The sequence below is a fragment of the Plutella xylostella genome, chromosome 30 (assembly GCF_932276165.1).
Source record: "Plutella xylostella chromosome 30, ilPluXylo3.1, whole genome shotgun sequence".
NCBI lineage: Eukaryota > Metazoa > Arthropoda > Insecta > Lepidoptera > Plutellidae > Plutella > Plutella xylostella.
Genome location: NC_064010.1, coordinates 3,013,603 through 3,040,396, shown reverse-complemented (window position 1 = coordinate 3,040,396; position 26,794 = coordinate 3,013,603). Strand labels below are relative to the sequence as shown.

At 39.3% G+C, this 26,794-nt stretch overlaps 2 protein-coding genes and 1 long non-coding RNA gene across 8 annotated transcripts in view; 2 read left to right on the top strand and 1 right to left on the bottom strand.

Moving 5' to 3' along the window:
* LOC105381501 (synaptotagmin-7) overlaps positions 1-26,794 on the top strand; it is a 487,160-nt gene that overhangs the window by 360,052 nt on the left and 100,314 nt on the right. The window contains exon 1 of one of the 6 annotated variants that reach the window (XM_048631909.1): positions 3,890-4,454. The exons of the other annotated variants lie outside the window; for them this stretch is intronic. Within the exon in view, the coding sequence (XP_048487866.1) occupies positions 4,330-4,454 (125 nt within the window). The 5' untranslated portion in view covers positions 3,890-4,329. Of the gene's footprint in view, positions 1-3,889; positions 4,455-26,794 lie in introns of those variants that run through there. 6 annotated transcript variants of the gene reach the window in all.
* On the top strand, positions 14,988-23,104 carry LOC119694657. The gene is made up of 2 exons (XR_007268081.1): positions 14,988-15,208; positions 22,849-23,104. It is a non-coding gene; the product is annotated as an uncharacterized LOC119694657 (long non-coding RNA).
* Positions 17,194-22,169, bottom strand: LOC119690464. Its single transcript, XM_038105585.2, has 3 exons — positions 21,272-22,169; positions 20,333-20,569; positions 17,194-19,670 (listed from the first exon to the last, which is right to left on the bottom strand). The coding sequence occupies exons 1-3, from the start codon at positions 21,315-21,317 to the stop codon at positions 19,621-19,623; spliced, it is 333 nt and encodes a 110-aa protein (XP_037961513.2). The 5' UTR covers positions 21,318-22,169; the 3' UTR covers positions 17,194-19,620.

Sequence of the window (26,794 nt, the reverse complement as noted above, 5' to 3'; positions counted from 1 at the left end):
CCATTGTTGTTGATTTGCGAACCCCACTACCGTTGCAAACTTCATCGTGTTTTGGTTTTTGTCGACATTCTGATGAAATATGACCAAATGAGTTGCATTTAAAACACTTCATCCCTCTATTTTTATGTGGACACTCAGGGGAAATATGACTGCTTCCTCCACAACTGTAGCACTTTCTCCTGTCACTCTTTTCAGCTTCATCTCTAGGTTGCCATCTTCTGTGCTGCACTTCCTGCGTCTTCATCTTCTTTTTCACAGTTTCATAGATTCTCAACTTCTCTTTTAGGTCACTGTAGGTTGTAGCGCCGTACAACATAATTTTATTCGTTTCGACGTCTACTATCCCGTCGATAATGTATTGTATAGCCACACTGTCAATTAATTCTCCTCTTTTTGCTAGCTCCTTCATCACTAGGAGGTAGTCTATACAGCTCTCTTCTTGCTGCTTCTTTCTAGCACTCATGATTTCGTGAATGGCCTTCCCATCCACCGTATCTGGAAACTCATTTAGTATGGCCGACTTCAGCGCGTCCCATGTCTTGAATGGCTTTTCAGCCCGAAGCCATAGCGCCGCCGTCCCCGTCAGTGATCTGCGGGCCACCACCAGCTGTTGTAACGCAGACCATCCGAAGATCTCAGCGTTATCTTCTACGTCTTCCACCCATCGCGAGGCCACGTACATTCTGTCCTGCCCGCTGAATTTCGGCACCAGCTCCTCCGCGTAGTTCATCATGTTTGCTGAACACCCCGCCGTTGCCGCTGCTGCCGCCCTCGTCCTCGTCATCCTCGTCGTCGTTTTCCTTGAGTCCCCACGTTCTCCGTCGTCGTACATGAGGAGTTTTTTTTTTTTTTTTTTTTGGTTTTCACCGTCGTGGCGTCGTCGTCGTCGTCGTAGTGGTGCAATTTTTAATCGTCTTTAAAAAAAATTGCCCCCGTCGTCTTTCCGTCTTTTCCACGGCCAATCTCCAAAAATGGCCGCTACACCGTATTTAGAATTTTGAATTTCGCCAAATAAATCTTGCCAATCTGATATTTTTAGGTTTAAATCGCGGCCGAGCCCCCAATTGTGGTATAAAAAATACTGGCTTTTAGATTTAATCGGCTTTTATTCAGTTTTTTATTAAAATTAATCCAAATAATACACGTCTTTCGTCTTTCACTCTTCTTTCCTTTTTCTCACACTCTGTCATTCCTCACCATAGACACTTCCTCTGAGTTCCAAACCCCACATACATTTTCCGGAACCAAAATGAAATTGTTGGTACAGTCTGTTAAAAAACGAGAGACTTCCCTGCATTTATTTTGCAACATAGATAAAATATATACTTTGATAACTAACAACGATATTGGATATGTACCTCTGAACCTGATAACCATTAATCTTTCTAAGTCTATGAGCATATTTAAGCAGATACGTATTTTGTTAAAGCATTTATCTGATTTCAGTTTATTTTGTTACAGGTAAGTTCGAGAAGGTTCTACAAATCTACACTTATCGTGTCATGTAGCCTTAAGACCTCTCCAGTGGAGCGTAATTTGCAATATGCATCGCCAAAGAGGTATTTCAAATGGGTCGATGCATTTCTATGAATCACGTGTAAAGAGCCTGCTCGTGAATGCACTGACAGCTGCAATTCAGCTTACAGACTTTTCAGGGAGTAAATCTCTTGCTGAGGCAATATTCAATATTCTAAACCAACCTACAGTCCAACTATAAAGTCGTGAAAACGGAAGTGGATCCTAACTAATTGTTTAAGATCGTATTTAATCGATCTATTATATTTATTAAAGGACAAATCCGTTGAAACTCCATAAACAATCGGTATTTTATTTTTAAAATGTATGTAAATATAAGTAAATAACTGATGATCATAAAAAGTCTTAGCAAAATCGCACTCTTTGATGTCAGGACTTTATAGTTTGTCTGTACGTGCTCAGCTGTAAATCTATAGGCCCTAATTTTATACTAAAATTGCTACGAAATGCTACAATAGTAATTCGTAGCCCGTAGTCCGTAGTCCGTAGCCCGTAGCCCGTAGCCCGTAGCCCGTAGCGCGTACCAGCTTTTTTCCGGCAAAAGCGAATGGCAAAATCTGACCCGCTTTGCAGCCACTTCTTCTTCTTATAGTGCATTGGAGGTTGGCAGTCAGCTCTTGCAGCCACTAACCAAACCTATTTTTATTCAGTAATAAAGGTGTTCCAAATGAGGGTAAAATATTTTAAAAAATCTAAACCACTTTTGAAAAAATTGTTATCTTGAGGAAAACACTAGTACAGTACAAAGACTTCATCTTTCAGCACCTATATCTTTGTTCTCCCATGCCTCATAATAATATACCACCAGGATATACTGTAGTCATGGGCTACACATCAGTATATGTTTCATCAATGGCTCTGGCGGGTTATGGCGCCATAGAGAAATAGCCATTCTCCTTTGGTGGACTCAACTGATGAGATGGCCAGGAAGTTGTTAAGTTGCAACGCAAATATCGCTAGGTGGTGCTATGGGTGACTTTTGCGTGCCATACAAATTCGCATATATATGAATTTTGTTTCTCACAAAACTTTTTACTATTTTTTTTCCCCGAATTCCCAAAATTTGTTGTTCAGAATGCCTCAGTTACACTCTTTCGGCTTAATATACGACTTTCGCAGCAACCTGTTGGCCCTGTCTTCGGGTAGATACGGATAAAATATCACCCTGTATATACAACACAGATGATGTTTTTCCTCAATTATGCCCTCTGGTAAAATGTACGAAGAAAATACCGCAGTCATACCACCTAATCTAGATTTATGAGAACAAGGAATAAATTTATGACTAGGCTTTTTGTGACAGGCTGAAATTATGACAGATACCTAGTTTACAGGAGTAGGTAACAGAAAAGATAATACTTAAGTTAAAACAAAAAAGTTCTGATTCATATTATGTGAAAGTTTGGTTACTTAAAATATAATAATATCTCAATAACTTTTGGTTTTGGATATAGGTAGGTCTCAAATATAAAAATACTTCGCACGTTCTTCGCTCGCTAAACTATAGTTAGTTTTTTATTTATTTAACATCTAAGTTTAACACATGGGAAAAGTTTTTTATTGCTAATATTTTAATTAGATCACAAAACAGAGCTCTAACAACTTAGTGTATTTTTTAAATGGAACACTCTATTTCTCTGACGTACAGTTTCAAATTTAAATCTTAAATTGATATAATACGATGTAGGTATACCCCTTAAAATTGATCATGTTTGTATCTAATATTCCTAATTTATCTACTTACTTTTTTGTTGTTTTAACTTTACCACTGCGAGGAAAAGTTAAGCAATAAGTTATGAGAAGGAAAGAAATTAGTTTCCTAATGAAAAAGTGCTACCCCTAGAATAAAGTTGAAGTGAGAATTGCCTGAAAGTAAATTTTACCGCCACACAGAAAATCGCTTTATGGTCTTTGACTGATTTACTTAGCGCCCTAGGATAGATTCCTAGGGCCAGCCTTACGGTTGTAAAAATGATATCATCAAAATAAAGTGAAATTACATCCAAAAAATGTTGCATTTCGTTCAAGTATGGATGTTTAAGAAGGTGTAATGTTAGAAAGTGCACAATATATCTTTTTATAATATTAAAATAACTAAAATTCTAAGAGAACATAATGCACAATTTAACCGTTACGACATTGTGGCCACTGAAACCAACTGTGGAGCCTTATACACCTGTTTCCTTACGATTCTATGGTAGCCAAGCCCGTGCAAAGTGGCCAATCATCCTTGACCTCCGACCGTCTATTTTGTCACCCCTTACCGGTAGGAACCAGGGATGCGGGAGGCGGGTCACTGGAACTGGTCGTATAGATACACATTTGTATGGGACATGCGCCTTAGCAAGACCGATCAGTCGACAGTAGCCGGCTGTCGGTCGCGAACGCAGCCGACGCGTCCCGGTTCCAAATTCGAAAAACACTGGCCATAAAGAAAGAATATTCTGCATGCTGGCCGGAAAAAATAAAAAAGAAACAATAAGTACTTTTAATACCAAAATCTCCCGGGTTCGATTTGTAATATTCGAACTGTGGGCGCGGATGTTTCTTTTTTCTGTGTAGTTCTTTTGTTTTTATTGAAAAATACAAGGGTCCGTTGTTTTCTCGATGGTCTATCAATAAATGTGCAAGCGTGCTGGAACTAGGTCACTGTACTTAGGTAACCTGTTGCAGTGAACTGCGTAGGTGGAAGCGTACTATAAAGCGTTCACGGCGTGAAAAATTGTGTGCTAAAAAACTGAGAAGCGGCGAAAACTATTGTTGTGTGTGAATTAACATGTAAAAAATCGTGTGATGTCGGAAGGGCCGTCCCGGTTGCCGTCTTTGACGAACCCAAAATGCAAAACGCATGAGATGTGGGCAGCCATGACTAGGTCCATCGAGATTTTGGTTGCCTTCTTCGAATACTATGCACAGAGGTGAGTCTTAGAATGTGTAACCCATTTTTTCGAGAGGCTGCAGTCCGCCAAGCAGACGGACTTCAAGTCGTTCCGTATTCGGATTCCCGCGGCCCAGCAGAAGGTTCTGCTGGATAAAAACTTATGGCCTGCGGGGATAGTGTTCCGCCGATACAGGGAGGCCAAACAGACTATTAAAACCCCTGATAATGGTGCTAGAGTTTAGTTAGTTTTAGTTTTTATAAGTTTCTAGAGTACCTACTGTTGTGTACCGCGAGAAGCGGGTAGCTATCAATAAACCAGTGCGTAATCAGCTATCGTGCTAGCACGTTGTTTCTTTTAACCTCGCTTCCTAATTGTCTCAAACATAACAGTGTCGACGAGTAAAAGCGGTAAAATGGCAAATACTTCGTTAATTGGTGCAATGCCGTTATTTAACCATGAAATACAAGACTGGACTGTATTCAAGGAGCGTTTTGAACAATGGTGTTTGGCAAACTCAATTGCAAGTGAAGACAAAACGAAGCAATGTGCTATCCTGCTTAGCGCACTCGCCGAGGGAACGTACAAATTGGTGCGCGATCTCGGCCATCCGAAAAACATCACCAGCCTGTCATATGTAGAAGTGGTTAAGTTGTTTGACGACCATTTCTGTCCGAGGAGGTGCATCATTGGTGAACGTCATATATTCCACTGTGCAATGCAACAACCCGGCGAAGGACTCAGCGAGTGGGCCGCTCGTGTAAGGAGTTTGGCTGCCAACTGCGAGTTCAGCGCGCTGGACGAGACACTCCGCGACCGGTTCGTGCTGGGCATGGAGCCCGGCGCCGCGCGCGACCGACTGTTCACCGAGACCGCGGCCACCCTCACGCTGGCCAAGGCGCTGGACATTGCACAGAGTCTACGGAGCGCCCGCGACGCGGCCAGGTTCAACACTCCAGGAGCTAAGACCGCCCTTCTTCACGATCCTAGCATCCACCGAGTTTCAACTTCCAATGAGGAAAAAAAGCCATGTTCAGTGTGTGGTTATACAAGTCACTCGGCAAATAACTGTAAATTCTCTAACCATACTTGCAAGCGTTGTGGAACTAAAGGCCACTTGAAACGAGTTTGCACTAAAAAGGGGTTCAACAGTAAAGTAAAACAACATAACTACTTGGAGGACAGCGCTGCCGATGTTGGTGATGATGGTATGTGTAATTATATCTATAGTATTCGTACGCACCACGGGGAAGCTATGATACAAACAGTCAATGTCAAGGGCATAAACATTGCATTTGAAATAGATAGCGGATCCTACGTAACAACTATTTCAGATAAAATTTACAATAAACATTTCACTTCTATTCCATTAAATAAAACTAGTTTAGTTTTAAAGGTGTATACTGGTGGCATAATAAATCCATTAGGAATTATAAATTTACCAGTGACCTATGAAAACGAAACCAAAATGTTAGATATTTACATTATAGCCGATGGCGGCCCACCGTTATTGGGTAGGAATTTTTTATCGGCATTCAACCTGCAACTCTGCAAGGTCAATCACATTGAGATTGATCAAACTGTACAGTCATTAACTCAAAAGTATCCAGAAGTATTTTCAAATAAACTCGGCTGCTTTAACAAACACAAGGTTAGCTTAAATCTGAAGCCCGATTCAAAACCTATCTATTTTAAACCTAGAACAGTCCCATTTGCGTTGCGAGAAAAAGTTGACCGCGAATTAAGCAGATTAGTAGACCAGGGTGTTCTCAAACCGATTGAGCATTCAGAATATGCCAGCCCTATAGTGCCCGTTTTAAAAAACAATGGTAGTGTAAGGATTTGCGGTGATTTTTCAGTATCAATCAACAAACAACTCATCATTGATAAATACCCACTACCGAAAATTGAGGAGTTATTTTCAAAATTACATGGGGGTGTAAAATTTACAAAACTTGACCTTTCAAATGCATATGCACAATTGGTACTGACTGATGATTCTCAGCCCTTCACCTGCATTAACACACATAAAGGGCTATTCCAATATACGCGTCTAATCTACGGCCTATCAAGTGCGAGTGCAATATTTCAAAGAACGATTGAAAACACACTATCGGGTATACAGGGTGTACTTATTTTTCAGGATGATGTTCTTATTACTGGTTGCGATGATAATGAGCATCTGGATAGGCTACAAGCAGTGCTAACGAAATTTCGTGAAGTAGGTCTAGTCCTCCAAAAAGAGAAATGTACATTCTTTCAGGACTCCGTATCATATCTAGGGTACATCATCGATAAGAACGGATTGCACAAGTCACCTGAAAAAATAGATGCCATAGTGAATGCCACGCGACCTGAAACCGTAACTCAATTAAAATCCTTTCTTGGGTTAGTAAACTACTATCGCAACTTCATACCCTCGGCTTCTTCCCTATTGAGCCCACTATACAAACTCCTACTTAAAAATGCTAAGTGGAATTGGACAAGGGAACAAGAAGAGGCATTTAATAGTATTAAATCAGAACTAGCTTCAGATCGAGTTTTAACTCATTTTAATCAGAACGCCACACTTGTTCTAACTGTAGATGCCTCCCCCACTGGCCTCGGGGCCATCTTATCACAAATTGAAAATGGTGTTGAACGACCCATATCCTATGCGTCGCGAGTCCTATCACCGGCTGAAAATAATTACAGCCAGATACAGAAGGAAGCTACGGCGATAATATTTGGAGTAAGGCGTTTCCACCAATACCTTTACGGCCGCGACATACCCTTCATATTAAGAACGGATCATAAGCCACTTTTGTCAATATTTAACCCTAGTAAAGGTGTTCCCGAAGTCTCAGCGAATAGATTGCAGCGATATGCGTTATTTTTATCTGCTTATAATTTTAGTATCGAATATGTACGGAGCGAAAATAATTGCGCTGATTTTCTTAGTCGTGCTCATACGGGAACAACCTCGACCGGGCCGGCGAGTGGTGGGGAGGGCGCAGGCGGCGCGCGCGTCACCGCCGCTGCGCGTGACGTCACCACAGCTGGTTGCGATAAGGCTACTTATGTTCACTATATTGAATCTAATGATTTACCGTTATTGTTATGTGATGTCCGGGAGCATACGTCCAACGATGCTGAATTAATTCAAATCTATAATTACGTTCAGAATGGTTGGCCGAATACATGTGTAGAAAGCTTAAAACATTACGAAAATTGCAAAAATGAGATTTCAGTAGAAAATGGATGCCTTATGAGAGGTCACAGACTGATTGTTCCAGTGACCTTGAGACCTAAAGTACTAAATGAGTTGCACCGATCACATTTAGGTATTGTTAAAACTAAATCAGAGGCCAGGGGGCGCTTTTGGTGGCCTAAAATTGATAAAGATGTTGAAACGTTCATTTCCGATTGTGAAATTTGCCAGTCACTCAGATCTGCTCCCCGCCGCGTTCCTCTGACACCATGGCCGCTACCTAAGAAGCCGTGGCAACGAGTTCATATAGACTTTTTGGGTCCTCTTTGTTCTAAGTCCTATTTAGTCATTGTTGATGCCTACACTAAGTGGGTAGAATGCTTTGTGATGAGTTTGTGTACGTCTGCTGCCGTTATAGATAAGCTACACGAAGTAATATCCAGATTCGGTATAATGGAATTCATCGTTTCCGATAACGGCACGGCTTTTGTATCGAGTGAATTTCAAACATTTTGTAAACAGTTCGGCATTAAACACATAACTACGCCAACATATTCCCCGTCTAGCAATGGTCAGGCCGAAAGTTATGTTAAAATAATAAAAAAGGGCATTAAAAGTATAATAGCTTCGTGTTCGTCTCAAACAGAGGTTCAATTAAAATTAAAGCAATTTTTGCTGGATTATAGGAACTCCAAACACTCAACTACTGGACAATCTCCTGCCCAACTAATGATGGGCCGCCCGCTCAGGTCAAGGTTGGATTTAATTGTACCTACACAAGATTCACCAACATCGGACGACGCCCTCCAACAAATTGTTTTTCATAAACAGTGCTCACAATGTAAATTGTACCAAGGATCAAGAATTGTAGACTTTGTCGTAGATGAAATAGTATTAGTGTGCATGTATGATAAGAATAAGAAATCTTGGGTAAAAGCTGTTATAAAAGGAAATATTGGTCAAAGTGTCTATTTAGTATACATACCTAGTTTCAACTTAACTATTAAAAGACATAAGAATCAAATACTAAAATACTCTGGTCATTCCATGGAAGTCGAAGAGGACGATAATTTCAGTGATTGGCAAATAGTCTCGCCCTCAGTTGTAGAAAATCCACTCTCGCCACCGAGTCCTACCGCCACTGAGGCCGCCCCGCCGCCCGCCGCCGCCGCCGCCGCTGCACCGGTGACTCACCCGCTGTCTGATGACACACCTGACACCAACGAATGTGCGCGCTCGGAACCTGTCAGGGGAGAGGGCCAGTGCCCAGCACCGGGGCCATCTGATGAGTTCTATGATGCTGACGATGATGCTCGTAGTTCGCCAATCACACCTGCCGTGCAGGAACCACCCAGAAGGGGTGGGACCATGACCCTTAGAACTTTACCCAAAGTTAATTATAAACTTTAAGTAACATAAGTTGCACTTTATATGTATAAGTTGGTACTTACCTAATTATTATTGTAAGATAACTTGTAATCTAGATCAGTAAGAAAACAAGTGTTATGTTCTTATTTAGTTGCGGAGGGGTGTTGTGTACCGCGAGAAGCGGGTAGCTATCAATAAACCAGTGCGTAATCAGCTATCGTGCTAGCACGTTGTTTCTTTTAACCTCGCTTCCTAATTGTCTCAAACATAACACCTACATATTAAAATTGTTTGATTTATTTTAAAATGTATTTGTGTATTTTATACTATGGGCCTGGATGCCTGAAATAAATGGATATTATTATTATTATTTACCGACTTGGAAAAAAGGAAATCATTTTTATTATTATATATTAATCCTGTATTGCACAAATTTTGACAAAATGCACTAAATAATATGTATAAGATGCATATTTATACAGAAATTACAGTCTTGGGAATTGTCGACCATCAATGTAAGAGTCACACTAATGACCCGGAAGCGTAAAGGTAACGAGCAGAAAGTTTACTTACCTGAAAAAGTGAAGTAGTCTTGGGAAAAAATCCTGTAGGTAGCTAGAGACACAGATTAAATATTAGTCTGGAGGTAGGTACTTATAGATTACATATGCACTCACGACTGTAATCCCCTAAGGAAGGGGTAGTCAGAGGTGGCTCACAAGCGAGCCACCCACTTTTCGCAGCACATTTGCACTCACGTGATAGGTTGCGCACTATATCGCCGTTTTGGAATAAGTACAATGAACTTACGATACACAATCAATCAAGATGTGCAAGTTTCCTCAAGATGTTTTACATCACCGTAAAAGCACGTGGTACTTAAACTCCTTAATTGTAAACGCAATTGAAAGAATTCATTGGTACAGGCCAGGATTCGAACCCACAACCTCTCGATTGAGAGGACGAGGCCTTATCCATTACGCCACCACCGCTCATACTTATAGATTTTAATATTAATAAAAAATTAACGTTATTTATTTATAAATTAATTATCAATAAAATGTACACAATAATTATGTATGTGTATTAATATATATATAAAAACTAGGGGACCTGTGCCTGAAATATATTTTTTTTAAATGTTCATGGTTGGATTACTTAGGGCAGCATTCTAAACAGTTATGTGAGGGTTAAATTCATTATACACTCCACTGGCAAGAAATAAATAAGTCCCAGTGACATAGCACCAAAATTAAATAATAAAAACAACAAAAGAAATTATGAAATTTCATTGTTGTACAATGTACATCGGATCGGTTTTCAGACAGATAAATAATACCTACATATATATTTTTTTCAAATAGGTAGGTACATATTTAATTAATTTAAAATTACAAAGTCTACGATCCACAAAAAGCTTCGACATTAACCTATAATTATAACAAATTTTATCAGCAATATGCCTCGTCAAAAATCACTCAAAAAGGCCACCCCGAATCGTACCTGGCCCAAAGGTACCCATTATACTCGCAGCATTACCGCGTTGTATAGCGAGTGATATCCTTTGAGCGAGGTACGAACCGGAGCGGCGGTCATAACCTCTGATAACTATGCGTCGTCCAAGGCCTTTTAAAAAAGACCTTGCCTCAGACCCCCATACTCCACTTGTCTCAAATGCTACAGGAATAAATGTGTAGCAGTTCTTCAAGGCAGCGTATTTCAAATGTTTAGATCTAGCTGCGCTCTCCGCCGCCGACCCGGCTGTACGTGTGGTCCCTGGAAGGTGAGAGGCAGCAAATGTGCTCACGCAAGTCGCGTCCTACAGCAGGCTACGTCCACGCTCCCAAGGGACCAAGGTCAGGTCACGCGTTTACCGTCACTGCGGCTTAATGCTGGAGGGCTGACGGAATGTTGGCGGTGACCATTGCCCTGCGAATGATTTCATTCAAGGCGTGATGGTGAGGAAATCTTCCTGCGCATCTCTGGCAACTCAATCCATGATGTCCTCTTGTGTCTACCTGTGCTCCACAGATGCACACATGCTGTTCAAAAATATTTCACCCCAGCCTCAAAGCTACAGCTATTCTTAATGTGTCATTATCCAGCAATGTAACCCATTTGTGGTAAAGGCACACACAAAAGAAATAAATATATAATTTTCATACACATAAAATTTAATGTAACATATTTTGCCAGGTCAGGTGGTCAGGCTTGCAAATTTTTATCTAAGTTACAAATATTAAAATTAATTAAAACAATAGCATAAATACAGTTTAAATATAAAATGTATACTACATTAAATTCATATTAAAAATTACAAGCTAAATAAATAAATACTGTTTTCAAATTAAATGTTTTTAAAAATGGAGCCATTTGGTGTCGGCAATTTATGGGTCTATAGAACTCTTTTGTACCTTTTCGAAATAAAATTACAAAATGTTACTGTCAGTTCCTGAATTTTTACTTTAACCAGGTATGTAAGTGTACCTACATAACATAAAATAATATACATTATTATTATTTTATTATTATTAATAATACCTTTATAAATAACAAGATTCTTACCCTGGTACGAGGTACGAGTACGATAATTGCTGAAAAGATTTACTCTGAGGATTTTTTTTAATTTTATTTGGTACACACAACAGTATTACAGACGAGACGTTTACAATAAATTAAATTACATAAATTCACCAAAACAATGTGTACACAGCATGGTAGTGTAAAGAGCACAACCACTAACAATGTGGCTCCTTATATACAAATGATCTTCAATCATAATGATACAAAAACAACTGCACAAACATGGCAATTTGATAAATTTTAGGTCAATAATTATCACTGGAAACTTTCCATTGATTAACAAGAACAAAATTGGTTGATAAATTCTGAAAATAAAGGCCAGAAACATTTAATTTACTACTAAAAAACTACATTTTAAATAAATAATTCATTTTTGGTCATAAATGAGACATCGAGTGTCACGTGACACGGGGGTCATTCTGAATAACTTTTGTTATACGAGTTTTTAAAATTTATTTTCCATAGAAACTTTGTTGGTCACGGGACTTTTTACTAAAGATAACTTTTTTTTCACGAATTTCAAAAACTTATCAAAGTCAAATGCTTTTATTCATCGTATTAATATAAAATTTTCTGATGAACGTCAATTTTTACAAATTACTCTCCGTTCGGATAAGTGGGGCTCTTTCTAACTTAGGAGAAGAACGGAGGCAAGAAACTCCTGAACCATCTTTTCAAAAAAAGACTTAAAACTAGCTGGTATTCAAGACTTATAAGCCTAATACACTCACGGGCAATGAAAAGTTTCCATCGAGAAAAACACAATTTACACCTAAACGAAAAAGACTAGCTTAATGACGCCTTCTGCAACATTAAAGTAAATTTAACAGAGCATCAGGATATTACCTACTAAAAACGGTAATATTTTGTTCAAATTTTAAATTCAATGTTTGAAAAAATTGGGGTCGTTTGGTGTCGGCTTTTTGTGAGTGGAACTGTTTCTTTGCACGGGAGTGTAATATACTTAATTATAATGACTGTGTACATGAGCAGAGCTTGCCCATCACAACCATGCATTAACGTCCTCTAAGTAATCATCAATTTTATAATAAGCATTTTTACAGAGTTTCTCTTTAATGTAACACTTGAACTTATTCTCTGGCATTTAAGTAACTTCTGTTGGAAGCTTATTATAAAATCTAATACAGCACCTACCCTATTCTATTCTATTCTATTCTCTGTGGGGGTTTCAGTACCTGCACCTGGCTCTCTCTAATGGAACCTTCGTGCATATCCCCAAGGTCTAAACTGCCTTCCTAAGCTTGGACCAATTCCCACCACGCTGGTCCACTGCGGGTTGGTGGGATCACATATCTAGATATGCTAAATCGAGATATGCAGGTTTCCTCACGATGTTTTTCCTTCACCGTAAGAGCGATGGTATACATTGTACTTAATTAAATTCAAAGAACTCATTGCTACATGTCAGCGCCGGGATTCGAACCCGCATCTCTTGCGTGAGAAGCGGGCGCTTACCCGGCTGAGCTACCACCGGTCTCTTACGACATGGAACTGGGAGGATGTTAATATCCTTAAATAGTTCTCTCAATGAATCCCTGGAACCAAGTTTGTATATAGGTATAGAGCGGATGGCTCTTTTCTGTAATACAAGTATATTTTCTATATAAGCGGCTCTACCCCAAAGCAAAATGCCATAAGACAATAAGCTGTGGAAATAACTAAAGTAAACTAATCTGGCGTTTCCAACGTCGGTCAGTTGTCTAATTTTTCACACAGCAAAAGCTGCGGAGCTCAACCTTCCAGCCAATTTGTCAATGTGAGGTCCCCACTGTAACTTTGAATCTATAGTCATCCCAAGAATGACAGTATCATTAACTAGGTCCAATTTATTCCCATCTAGAATAATGTTAGTATCGCATTGTCTAACATTTGGCAGTACAAATTTAATACATTTAGTTTTCATAGAATTCCTTAAAAGATTATTTACGGTAAACCAATCGTGTATAGCTGAACATAAAAGAGTAGAGAATAATTGAGGGCGTGGCAATCTAAGAAAGTGGCCACACTATTATAGTATAGAAAACGGACAAAAGTATCACGATACTTTAGCAGAAAAAATCAAAACGAGAAATGTTTCAAATATTTACTAATTATAAAATGCCACTTTTTGGGGATGTTTATGTTAAGAGAAGAAATTAGTAGGGGAGAGGGGGGCAGTCTTGAATGAATTTCATTAAATCAAATCAACTGTAACTTTTATTTCATTGTGTATTTCATAATGTTTTTTGCACTGAAGCACGTGTTGGTTATTCCATTATGTAGGTAATTACTATAAGAGAAAAGTGATAGTATCACACATCGATATTTTATTAAAGTTTTTTCTTGCTCAGGAAAAAGTTCAAATGTGCCCCGGCAATTCTTCTAAAACTGTGTTTACCGATTTTCCTGCAACAAATTATTTAATTGGTCAGAAAAGCAGTGACTTTCAAATTATTATGTCTGGGGAATTTATACCGACTCTTACATATTCTTACACATATTTACACACAATAGGTACTCTAACACGGAGAGACCGACACACATAGACACCTACATCTGTAAAACTTATCGATACCCCTTTTGAGTCGGGGGTGAGTAAAAAAGTATCTAGACCTGATGTTTTAACAACATTAGCATCCAAACCCTGATGTCATGTAACGTTTGACACTAGTATTTTCTAACCTCTATAAGAATAACAAATACACATTGAAAGGCATTCTATTACATCAAAATAGTACTTTTTTACAAGAAATATAAGCAATGTACATATGTTAATGGTTAGAAATAAAGTACCTACTCACCAGTATAAAACGTTGCTCTTTCATAAACATCGTATATATTGACTAATACTTCTCCAGCCTCATTCTCCGCCAAACATCGTAGGTAAACGCTGTAAATCATCGGTCTAGCTTCGCTGCGAATGGTTTTATTCATTTTCACCTCGTGAACAAACTCAACAATCCACAAAACTCCAAAATTAAGCAAAATTCGATTTGTTTATACAGGAACAGGGCGAGTTTGACATTCAAACCATAGAAACAGACCACAAATCACAAGTTTTTTTTTATTGCCAGGTTTAAATCAGTTTAGTTCCAAAAACATTAATCTCTACTCTTTTGTGTTCGGCTATATGTCAGATAGAATAGAATTAATGTCAATAAAATTATTTTCACTTCTTTTAACTTTAAAAAGCAAAGCAGTATCGTCAGCAAATAAAACTATATTAGTCAATTTTTCAACCATAAAAGGCAAGTCATTCATATAAATGGGAATAAAGAACAACTTGAAAGTAGAACTTGTAGAACAAAAGTTGCTGAGTCTCCCCTTTTCGGCTTAGTATAGGCATTTGCATTTACCCTGTACAATAAAAATATACCTACACAACAAATTAATATAAATAAGTAATAAGTTTATGGCCTTAAATAAAAAAATATAATTTGGAAGTTTTTGGGTAAATAAAAGAATGAAAAATTAACATTCCCAGCGATATTGACTTATGGTAAATTTATAATTATGTTTGTAGAATTGTGTTTTTACGATTTTGTATATAAGGTTCCACTTTCTCAGAGGTTGCATCTGTTACTATATTGTCACTGAAACTCGTTGTGTCAAAATGAAAATCTCTTCGGCAATTATTGTCCTCGTGGCCCTGGTAAGATTGTATTTTTTTTATAAAATGTATAACATAATAAATATATAGAAATATGCTATGCAATGTCATCATCGCTATAAACATAGTAAAAAGTATTTACTTACTTTATGTACTATACATATTTTGCCTATCTTCAGCAGTGGACTTCCTATGGCTCAGATGATGACTTACTTTACTCATACTCGGTGTATCCTATTTTTTGACGACCGAATGGTGTAGTGGTTAGTGCCCCGGACTGCTATGCTTAAGGACCCGGGTTCGATTCCCGGCCGGAGCAATATTTATATATTTTTTATATACTACTCTGTGTAAAAAGTATCGGGATTAGATCAATAAAACAAAAAATTATTGTTATTCATCCTAATTTATTTTATCACCTTCAAAGTATGCTCCTTCAGAAACGATACACATACTCCCACGAATTATCCAATCATTACAACATTTTTTTAAACGATGTTTCCAGAGTTGTACTTATACTCGCGGCGAATTTTACTTTTTGTCTTCTTTCGATTGTTAGTCAAAGTCATTGTTGCGAAGCGGGACTGTATACGCTTGAATTATACGCTGATTATGTATTTTACTGCACTTTTATTAATTATTAGATGATTAACAATGCACACACGTAGGTAGGTGGGTAGAGAGAGAGAGAGAGTATTGCCAGACGACAAAATAACAATATTAAAAACATACACTGTGTTGGTGTTGCCAACATGCTGCCGCCTACAATAATTTGCTAACAAATAGTTAATGAAAAACCATTTTTAAAATCTGTACCTACTACTTACAGTTAGGTTACACTTAAGTTACAATAGAGACATTGACTTATTGGTATGTACGGTCTATACATAAGACACTAAACACATTAAATTATTACACATAAGGAAAACACACATTAAGTACATAGTAAAAATAACAATTATACATCTAAAGGAAGAGCACACACTTTTAATATTGATCGAGTATGGGTTTTCCCATTAGCAGTTTTTACTTCAACGGCCCTAACGTGGCCGTCATGACCAGGGTATGTGTTTACCACTCTAGCCATTGGCCAGAACATGGAGGGAACATTATCCTCCTTTAAAATTACCAATGTACCTATCTTAATATTAGGAGCAACATTTAACCACTTAGGTCTATTTTGTAACACATTGAGATATTGTTTGTGCCACATTTTCCAGAATGATTGCTTTATTTGCGTACATAACTGCCAAAATTTTAACCTGTTTTGTGGAACATCTGTTACATCATTTTCTGGGTACATTGTGAGGGCATTTCCTATCAAAAAATGACCTGGGGTCAGATAACTATAGTCATTTACATCACTTGAAGACATTGGTAGCAAAGGTCTAGAATTAAGTACACATTCTATCTCTACTAACACAGTGTTCAACTGTTCATAGGTTAGTTGGTGACTCTGTACTACTCTTCGCAAATGGTATTTAGTACTTTTTACAGCACCCTCCCAAAGGCCTCCGAACGTCGGTGAACGACTGGGAATAAAATGAAAGTCAATCCCTTTTTCAGCTGTAAATTGCATAACTTTACTTTGGTGGTCTTTGGAAGAGAACAACTTATAAAGTTCAACCAACTGGTTCCTTGCCCCCTTGAAGGTGCTAGCATTGTCAGAGTAGATTTCTTTCGGCAGGCCTCTTCTTGATATTAGTCTACGTAGGCACGCGAGATAGGTATCGGTTGTGAGATCTGAGGCTAGCTCTAGATGTATTGCCTTAGTGGCAAAACAAACAAACACACAAATGTAGCCTTTACCTATGACTGATCGTCTCACGCGCGAGAGCTTTACATTTATAGGTCCTGCGAAATCTACTCCAACTTTCTCGAAGGGACGGCTCAAAGCAGTCACCCTGCCGGCCGGCAAGGAACCCATCAGCTGCTTGGAAGCTGTGGCCTTCTGCCTGAAACATTTTATACATTTATTTGTAATTTTCTTAACATACAATAAGCCGTTAGTAATCCAGTATTTCTGGTTTATATTTGACAATAACAGCCTAGGTCCGGCGTGTAGTAAGCGTTCGTGTTCTGATCTTACCAAACACTCTGTGACGTACGATTCTCTAGGTAATATAGCCTGATGTTTTTGTGCGTACGGTATACTAGCGTGGTGTAACCTGCCGCCTACACGCAGAATACCTAGGTTGTCTAGAAACGGATGCAAACTTAATAACGAGCCTTTGACGCATTCATTTTTCTTTAAACTTTCAATTTCATCCTTAAAATATAACTCTTGTTCATACTTAATGAGCAACATTAGCGCAGAGTTTAATTCTGTACTCGACAAAAAGTTATGCGAGACCCTACTGCCTTTTAAATTATTAATAAATCTTAACACATAGGCTAAGACACGTACCATTTTTTGGATGCTAGAATATTTGTGTATACCTTGCAATATGTCGGTCACTGGACGAGCCGCAGACCCTACGTTGGAGGAGATCGCTGCGCTGGCTCTGCTCTCAGGTAATTCTGCAGGTAACTGTATATTTTCATCAAACTTGTACTTACTGTCATGCATAAATCGAGGCCCATGCCACCACATATCGCAGCCACTAAGCTCGTGTGGACTGACGCCCCTGCTTATATAATCGGCGGGGTTCTCCTTGGTGTTGACATACAGCCATTGACAGTCAGCAGTATTGTTAGTTATAGCTTTCACTCTGTTCGCCACATAAGCCGTCAACTTCATCACTTCAGTCCGTAACCAAGCCAACACGATTTGGGAATCAGTAAACAAGTAAATTCTACTTATCTTTAGTTTCAATTTAAGCGTGTTTGTAACCTTAGCAATCAACACAGACAAGAGTAGCGCAGCGTTTAATTCTAAGCGTGGCACGGTTAGGTTTTTATTTTGGAGAGGATTTATGCGGGATTTCGAGCAGAGTAAATGCATATGTACTTTACCTTCATTGTCGGTGACGCGCAGATACACACAGCAGCCGTATGCAGTCGAACTGGATGCATCAGAGAAGCCTATGAGTTCAACTGTATCTGAATCAGAGAACTGTACATTTCTATTTATATAAATCGGATCCATTTTAGCTAGACTAGATAAGAATTCTGTCCACTCTGATTTAATGTTATCGTCAGGCGTGGAATCCCAGTCTGATTTGCTGGACCATAATTTCTGCATTATAGACTTAGCCTGTACAACTATAGGTCCTACAAAACCCATCGGGTCATAGAATTTTCCTATGTACGCCAATATTTCACGTTTCGTAATATTATCTGCATCGCATGATTCTGGACTTACTATCTTAAACTTGTCCTGATGCACAATCAACTGTAAACCTAAGGTTTTTATACTACAGTTGTCATTTTGAAATTCTAACTCGTCAAAATGCCGTTCAGTTGAGGGAATATCTTCTAATATTCTACTGTCATTTGCTGACCATTTATGTAACTTGAAACTGCCTTTTTTCAGTAACTGCTGAAGCTGTGATTTTGCTTCTACTATCAAGTCTAAATCACTATTTGAGAACAGTACATCATCTACATACGTGCAGTTGTTTAAAATGAACGAAGCCAAGGGCAGTTCGCGCTCATTATGCATAGCAAGCTCTTTCAAACACCGCGTGGCTAGATAACTAGAGCTCTTCAGCCCGTAGCTTACTCGATCCAGCCTAATGCACTTGATGGTCTCGTCGGGGCTGTCTCTCCATAGAATGTTCTGTAAGGAAGTATGCTCAGGAATTACGCGGATGTTGCGGAACATTTGTTTTATGTCCGTAGTGAACGTATAGTTACCGAAACGGAACAAGAGCAGTATGTCGAAAAGATCTCTCTGTACGGTCGGTCCGTTTAGCAGTAAATCGTTAAGCGATACCTTCTTATTTGTTTTCATTGAGGCGTCGAAAACAGTACGCAACTTAGTGGTCTTACTGTCAGGCTTGAGTACCGCATGATGCGGCAGAAAGTACACTGCGTCCTTACTAAGCTGGTAGCTCTCAATGTCTACGAAGTGCCCGTGATTTAAGTTTATGTAATCGTGTATAAACTTCTGGTACTCTATGAAAAGGTTGGGATCTTTGTGCAATTTCTTTTCGAGGTTTAAAAACCTTTTTAACGCGAAATGAAATGAATCTCCAAGAGCATCGTTTACATCTTCTAATGGCAGTTTCAAGGGCAAAGCAACCTCAAAACAATCATCCTTCAACTGAACAGTCTTTTGAAATACATACTCGCAGAGCTCTTGCTCTGAAGACTTTTCATTATAAATTTCTGGAACGGACTCACTCTTCCAAAAATTCGTTAAATTTTCATTAATATCTGACTCACATGTGCATTTAAAAACTGCTACCTTATTGCAGACTTGTGTAGGCAGGCTTCCCCCGATTACATAGCCGAACTGCGTGTTGATGAGCTGTGGATGCCGGGCACCTGGCGCCGAGGGCTGCGCTCCGCTAGGCGGCGCTGCAGACTCGTAGATCGTCGACTCCGGTGGCAGCATAGCCTGGAAAAAACAGTCCGCTCCCATGAGTAAATCGATTTGACTGGGGATGTTAAAGTCTTTATCTGCCAGCCTCACATATGGTGGTATCACAAAGTCTGAGATATCAAATTTTCTCTGTGGCAGCTCACATGTGATCCTTTCGACTACATGACAAGTAGTCGATAATTTAAATGGATTGACTAACGAGTGTATATCGACTGGCACACAGCGCTTCACGCTGGCCTGAGTGTTGACAATCCCTACTATATTAATATTACTCTGCAGGGGCTTTAAATCTAGCAGCTGAACGGCTCTTTCAGAAATGAAAGAGAGCTGCGAGCCACTGTCTAGTAGGGCTTTGAAAGACATCTCTGTGCCATCTCGAGCGAGAAGCTTTACTTGTGCTGTGGGCAAAAGTACACTATTAGTGGTCATTTTTTTATTTGCCGCCAATGAGGCGGGTGACGCAGCGGCCTGCGGTCCCCCTACTTTATCATTATCGCAGTGTAGCAGAGTGTGATGTTTCTGCTTGCACTCTGCACACCTAAAGTGGAACCTGCATTTTCCTGAATGCGTACCTAAACATACATTGCATATTCCCTTTTCCTCTGCAAACTGTACCCTTTTAGTGGCAGGCATTAACTGGAAGCTCTTACATAGATATAACTTATGGTTTGACTTACATAGTAAGCATGATGCCTCCTGCGCTGCAGTGTACGCTACCGGTTTGCCCGTGGATGCTGGACGCTGCTCCTTGTGCTGCTGCTGACTGGTGTGTCGTGGTGATTGCGACTGGCCACAGGCCGGCCCCACATTCTCCAATGCCAGTGCTTGCTTGTCAATAAACTTGAGCAGGTCCTCCACGGTAGGGTCCATGGCGGTGTCTCTCTCCATTTGGTAGGCTCTCGATGTTAGGAGATCTAATTTGCGGCAAAGTATACACAAAATTATAGCATCCCAATATTTCACGTTAGGATCTAAATTTGTTAGAGCAGCAATCTCCTGTCTAACATTTGAACTAAACTCCCTGAGACCTGTCTCTGTCGACTTTGTTAGAGGCCTCAGATCCAACAGTGTGCTAATGTGCTCATTAATTATCCTAAATCTATTGTTATATCTATCATCTAACAATTCTAGTGCTTTTTTATAACTTTCGTGCGTCAAAGGTAAGTTTTTGATTAGTTGCAGGGGCTCATCCCTGAGATATGCACGCAAATAATACAATTTTTGTACATAGTCTATTGACTCATTGTCATTTATCACTGAGTTGAACAAGTTGATGAATGGTATATACTCAGTAAACTTACCACTAAATATAGGTACATTGATAGGTGGTAGTTTTAATTTGGAAATTGGAGCAGATGGAGCTGAAGGCTTTGGTTCCTGGCTATTGCGTTTGTTACATTCTGCATCAAGTGTGGCTAAGATGTGGAAAAACCTTTCCTCCACGACAGAAACGTCTTCATCGTCCTTCTCGTCAAGTTGTAAAATATCGACATTGCACTTTTCATAGCTCGAAAACGATTCCAAAGCACGGTTCTTTTTGACGAGTAGAGCTTCGGTTGTGGAGTTTGCCACATCTTCGTCACTGCTAACAAAGTTATAAAGCCTAGTTATGTTACCTTTTGTGTAACGCCTTCTTGACACAAGCTCTTGTAACTTCTCCATTTTTACTTATTTACAAACAACAGAACACAGTTAAATCTTTGGTTATAACACAAATACTTAAGTTCTGAACAAATTTACACAATATAAGTTACTTTTTCAATGATTTAAATCGCAAAAACTAATAAATTAACTTCGACGCAAAGTTGTTGAATCCAACGAGAAAATTTTTGACAAGTGAAAAAAGTAAACCGTCAGAATGGCCGCCGATGTTCGCCGCTTGGCCGCCACGCGTAGTTCCAAGGCTCGCCGCTGGCGCTAGTTGTCGAACTTGCTGTCCCTAGCGCTCAGAATATTCACCCTGCTTGCTTGACGTGTCGCGTTCACAGACTATGAACCTCGTAACTTGGCCGACACCACTAGCCGACACGAAATAGCGCGTTCGCGCCGATTCACCGTCGTAATGGCGGGAACCTGATGATGAGCGCGAAGTCGTCGCGTCGTCAAATCTGCCAGATTTGATGTCTTTGTATGATCGTAACGGCACTAACGCACTGCACTGTCTAGTTTTTTATGCACTGGCTTGCTGGACCGACACGAAATCGCGCACTCGCCGAACCGAAGACCCGTAGAAATAGTGGCGGGAACGAGTTGGTGAGCGCGTCGCGCCGTATTTGTTCTGCCAACAGCTCGTGAATTGTGTATCCCCCGTTGGATCCTTTAAAGCCGAAGGACCATGTTGCGAAGCGGGACTGTATACGCTTGAATTATACGCTGATTATGTATTTTACTGCACTTTTATTAATTATTAGATGATTAACAATGCACACACGTAGGTAGGTGGGTAGAGAGAGAGAGAGAGTATTGCCAGACGACAAAATAACAATATTAAAAACATACACTGTGTTGGTGTTGCCAACAGTCATAGTGACTGTTTTCTTTGACTATCGTGGTGTTGTGCACTCGGAATTCTTGCCAGAAAGTCAAACGGTAGGTAAAGAATATTATTTGCGGGTTATGTGGAATTTAATACAGCAAATTCGACGAAGAAGGCCAGATTTGTGGAAAAAAAATCGAGAAAAGATTTGCACCGCGATAATGCGCCTTCGCAAAAGGATCATCATTGTGAATGAATTTTTGGGCAAACATTCAACAAATAGGTACCATCGAGCATCCACCATATTAACCAAGAATCACGGCTCTAGCTTCTTTTTTTCCAAAACTCTAATTACCACTTCGAGGCACTGTTTTCAATCGATAGAAGACAAAATCGGAAAATATATAGAAAATTCGTTGGCGTATGTGAATCGTTTCAGAAGGAGCATACTTTGAAGGTAATAAAATAAATTCGGATGAATAATAATTATTTTTTTGTTTTATTGGTCTAATCCCGATACTTTTTACACAGAATGTATATACTTATATAATATTACTCGGGTATAGGGTGATGATATGTATATCATATACCTACATGTATCTATATAGATTTATCAGCTGTCCGATACTTACATTACAGGCTATGCCTAGTTTTGTCGTCTGATGGCCGTGTGTGAAATGTCACTACATATTATTATCTTATAATGTTTTTATTCAGGTTTGCGGCGCCGCTGCTATCTCTATTCGTGGAAAAAGTGCTCACTTGCTTGGGCTTGGCTAATTAATGGACTTCATCATCTCAAATTCACAACCCATCACATTTCTACTGCACCCACGGCACGAGTCTTCTTCCAATGAAGGACGTGTTTCTTAAAAGTCTTCCGTAGTCATCTTTTTTCTTGAAAATAATGTTGAAATGTAAAATGGTAGGAATACCGCACCTTATATAATTATTATGTTATGCACAATATATTTTGAAAAATAAACATGAAGTTTTAATATGTACGTGGGACGAGGACGGGGAAAAATGCTTTAAAGTAGGACCAAAAAACCTTCCTTCATATTTCTGGAAAATCACGTGAATAAATAAAAAATATTTAAATATTCATTGCTACATAATGGATTTCATACTTTTCATACCTTTGCAGGGTGTTGCAGTAGTTTATTATTATTAGTATTATTACTATACTAATTTGTTATCATCACACGTCTAAGCCGGTGTCTAGGGGGGCATACACAAAACCACTTTTGCTACACAGCACAACATGTAAAATTAAAAACGCCATTATTTTGCGACACGGCATTTAGAAGTGAAAGAGTCTTCTGAAAGAGTCTTGTGAAAGAATCCTCTAGAGGGTGGCCGCAATGTTGAGGACCGCGTTGTGAAGTCGTGAACAGTCTCTGAGGGTCAAATGGTGCTCAAGAAAACCATTAGCCAGGTAGCGAAAAGATTTAGAGTTCCGTAGGGTGGCTGTTTTTGTTTCTTTCCATGTAAAGTAACAAAAAATACTTAAAATATTATAAATTATTATTTTTTTAAATAAAAGGTAGAGAAACCTTAAAATTTATGTATTTGACACACTGACAACAACTATTTAGGTACTTATGTTTTGTTAAAATTTAGTATAGGTTTTTATTTAAAAAAAAAACTACTATCTACCTACTATTATTGAAAACCAAATTTACTATAGTATACGAGATATATTATTATTATTTGACACAACTTTTTAAATAATATGACCGTCACGTAATTTTTGTCACATTCTTGCGTAACATTTTCTGCGAGACGGCGACAGCGACATCTTTTCAGTTAATTATACATTAAGAAAATAACTTTCAGGAAATTCAGGAAGACGCGGAGAAGAAATAAAAAGATTAGGGTAACTTTTACAAATGTAAAAAGTAGCTTAACATTCTCACAGAGTTTAATAAACATCTTTCTGTACATGGTGATTTTTTAACCGACTTCGAAAAAGGAGGAGGTTCTCAATTTATCTGTATGTATGTTTATTTTTACATAACAAGGACAAGATATCCGAGAAAATATAGGTCATTTATAATTAATGATTTTTTGTGTCACAATCTTTCGGATGTATACTTTAACCTGGGACACTTTGCATAATTTTGGCAGGTTCTAATTATAGTCTAGCAGATATAAATATGTCGTTACTATGATACCGCTTTCTAAGCGAAAAACTAACAGCATTTTAATATATAAATTATTGTAATATACATCCTCCATCCATCAACATTTTCATATAAAATCTTCACACATGTTCCTAATAGTCCACCGTCATTACGTTGTTCTACGAGCGGTGGTAGCTCAGTTGGGTAAGCACCCGCTTCTCACGCCAGAGATGCGGGTTCGAATCCCGGCGCTGACATGTACCAATGAGTTCTTTTAACTTAAGTACAATGTATACCATTGCTCTTACGGTGAAGGAATACATCGTGAGGAAACCTGCATATCTAGATCTAGTACATCTAGATATATGAACCCACCAACCCGCAGTGGACCAGCGTGGTGGGAAATGTTCCACTCGAGAGAGCCAGGTGCAGGTACCTACTTACAGCCCCACAGAGAATAGAATAAAATACGTTGTTCTGAAAGTCCGTACCAAGAAATTACTCAAAAATTATTGAATAGAGGTTGGTAGGTATATTGAATTGAAGACTAATTATTATTGTTACCCGAAAACAGCGTATAATATAGGCAAATTGTAAAATAACCCTAATTTTTTAAATATAAAATTTTAAAAAATTACACAATATCTTAACGTGTCTAATGCCCCAAAGTGCAGTCAAGGAGACCTGATCAAGGCCAATGATCTCGCAATAAGAGTAGCAAAACACTGGAGGAAGTTAGCTTGGTGCATTTAGGCCTGGGTCTCCTATTTACGCCGCAGGTCGCGTCCAGCGTCACGCCGTAGGCCGCGTCACGATGCTCACTATAGAAATGTACTGATGCGGTCTCCCTCACACGCCGACGTTGGCGCGTAGATGTAGTGAGCATTGTGACACGGCCTACGGCGTGACGCTGGACGCGAACTGCGGCGCGTAATAGGAGACCCGGGCCTTACACGATAGAAGAATATGTTACCTTTTTACGAACTTCAATATTGCAGACGGTATCATTAAGCTAGCCTTTTCCGTTTATGAGTAACTAGCTGTTCCCGAGAGCTTCGCTTCTCCTTAAAATGCTTTCCCTTGGGAATTCCGCAAAAAAAATAACTTATGTGTTAGGTAATCCAGGAAGTCAGCTAACCCCATACCAAATTTCATTAGGATCGGTTAAGCAGTTTTGACGTGAAGAAATAACAAACAAGCGCACACATTTTCGTGCTGTCACTGGAACTTTTTCATTGCCCGCGATTGTAGGTATATCATCAGTAGGTATATGTATGTTTTATCTATGGTTGTAAGTAAACTCTACAGAGCGGGCTGGAGGCATTTTTATTCTGAAACAATGCCAAAATTCAATCGATAGCAAAAAAGGCATTTATAATTCAGGCCAGTCCTTCCCTCCCCTAAATCTAATATGTCAAAAGCCACACCCACCCAGCAGTCATTAGACCAAATTAAACAGAAATTCAGCAATAAATGTGCACAATTATCCCCTTTACGGTTCCCTGGCGGCATCAAACCTGAACCATTTTGTTTCCTGAAAAGTAATATTTTACTTTTTGTATTTCGCTTTTGTTTACGTGTAATTTTGTTACCGATCAACAATATAACGGAATCCTTCTACATAGGAAATAGAACAGAATATTTTTTTTTATATCCAAATTGAACACATCTTACATTGCTATTGTACAATTGAGTGGATATCTATATGCATGGTTAAGACAAAGAAAGCTGTATTTATAAAGATATGATGTAGCTTCCAGCAACCGTACTAGGTGGAAACCTGTGTTACAGCTTCCACCAGTAGAAAATTCTACTAATATTATAAAGACCACAGTTTGTGAGTATGCAAGTATGTATGTTTGGTACTTCTTCACGTCAAAACGGCTGAAGCGATTTTAGTTAAATTTGGTGTGGAGTTAGATGACATCCTAGATTACCACATAAGCTACATTTTATCCCTGAATTCCTACGGAAAACTTTTTCTAAGGCGAAGCTAAACTCGCGAAAACAGTTGTTGCTGTCCTATGGTACCCCAGTGGTACAGAGGGCCTTCACAAGCGTGCGCCACGCCGCCGTTCTGTCCTCAGCAACCGCTCTGGCCTGCGTCCAGCTCAGGCCTTGCGCTCGCAGCTCGCCGTCCACTGTGCGCCGCCATGTGTGCACGGGGCGACCGCGTCTGCGGTGGCCGCCCGGCGGTTTCCATTCGAAGGCAATGCTCGCTTTGCTCTCGGCTCCTTTTCTGATTGTGTGGCCAATCCATCTCCATTTTCGCAATGCGATTTCTTGTTCGATGGAGGTCTGCTTACACACGTTCCACAGGTCAACGTTCCGGATTGTGTTCGGCCAGAAGATGCGGAGGATCGACCTCAGGGATTTGTTGACGAACACTTGTAGTTTGTTCATCAATCCCTTAGTCACTCTCCACGTTTCACAACCGAACAGCAGAACCGATTTGACGACGGAGTTGAAAAGGGAGATTTTCACGCGACGCTTGAGCACGTTGGAGTTGGGCTAGTGTTGGCGATATCAGTACAATG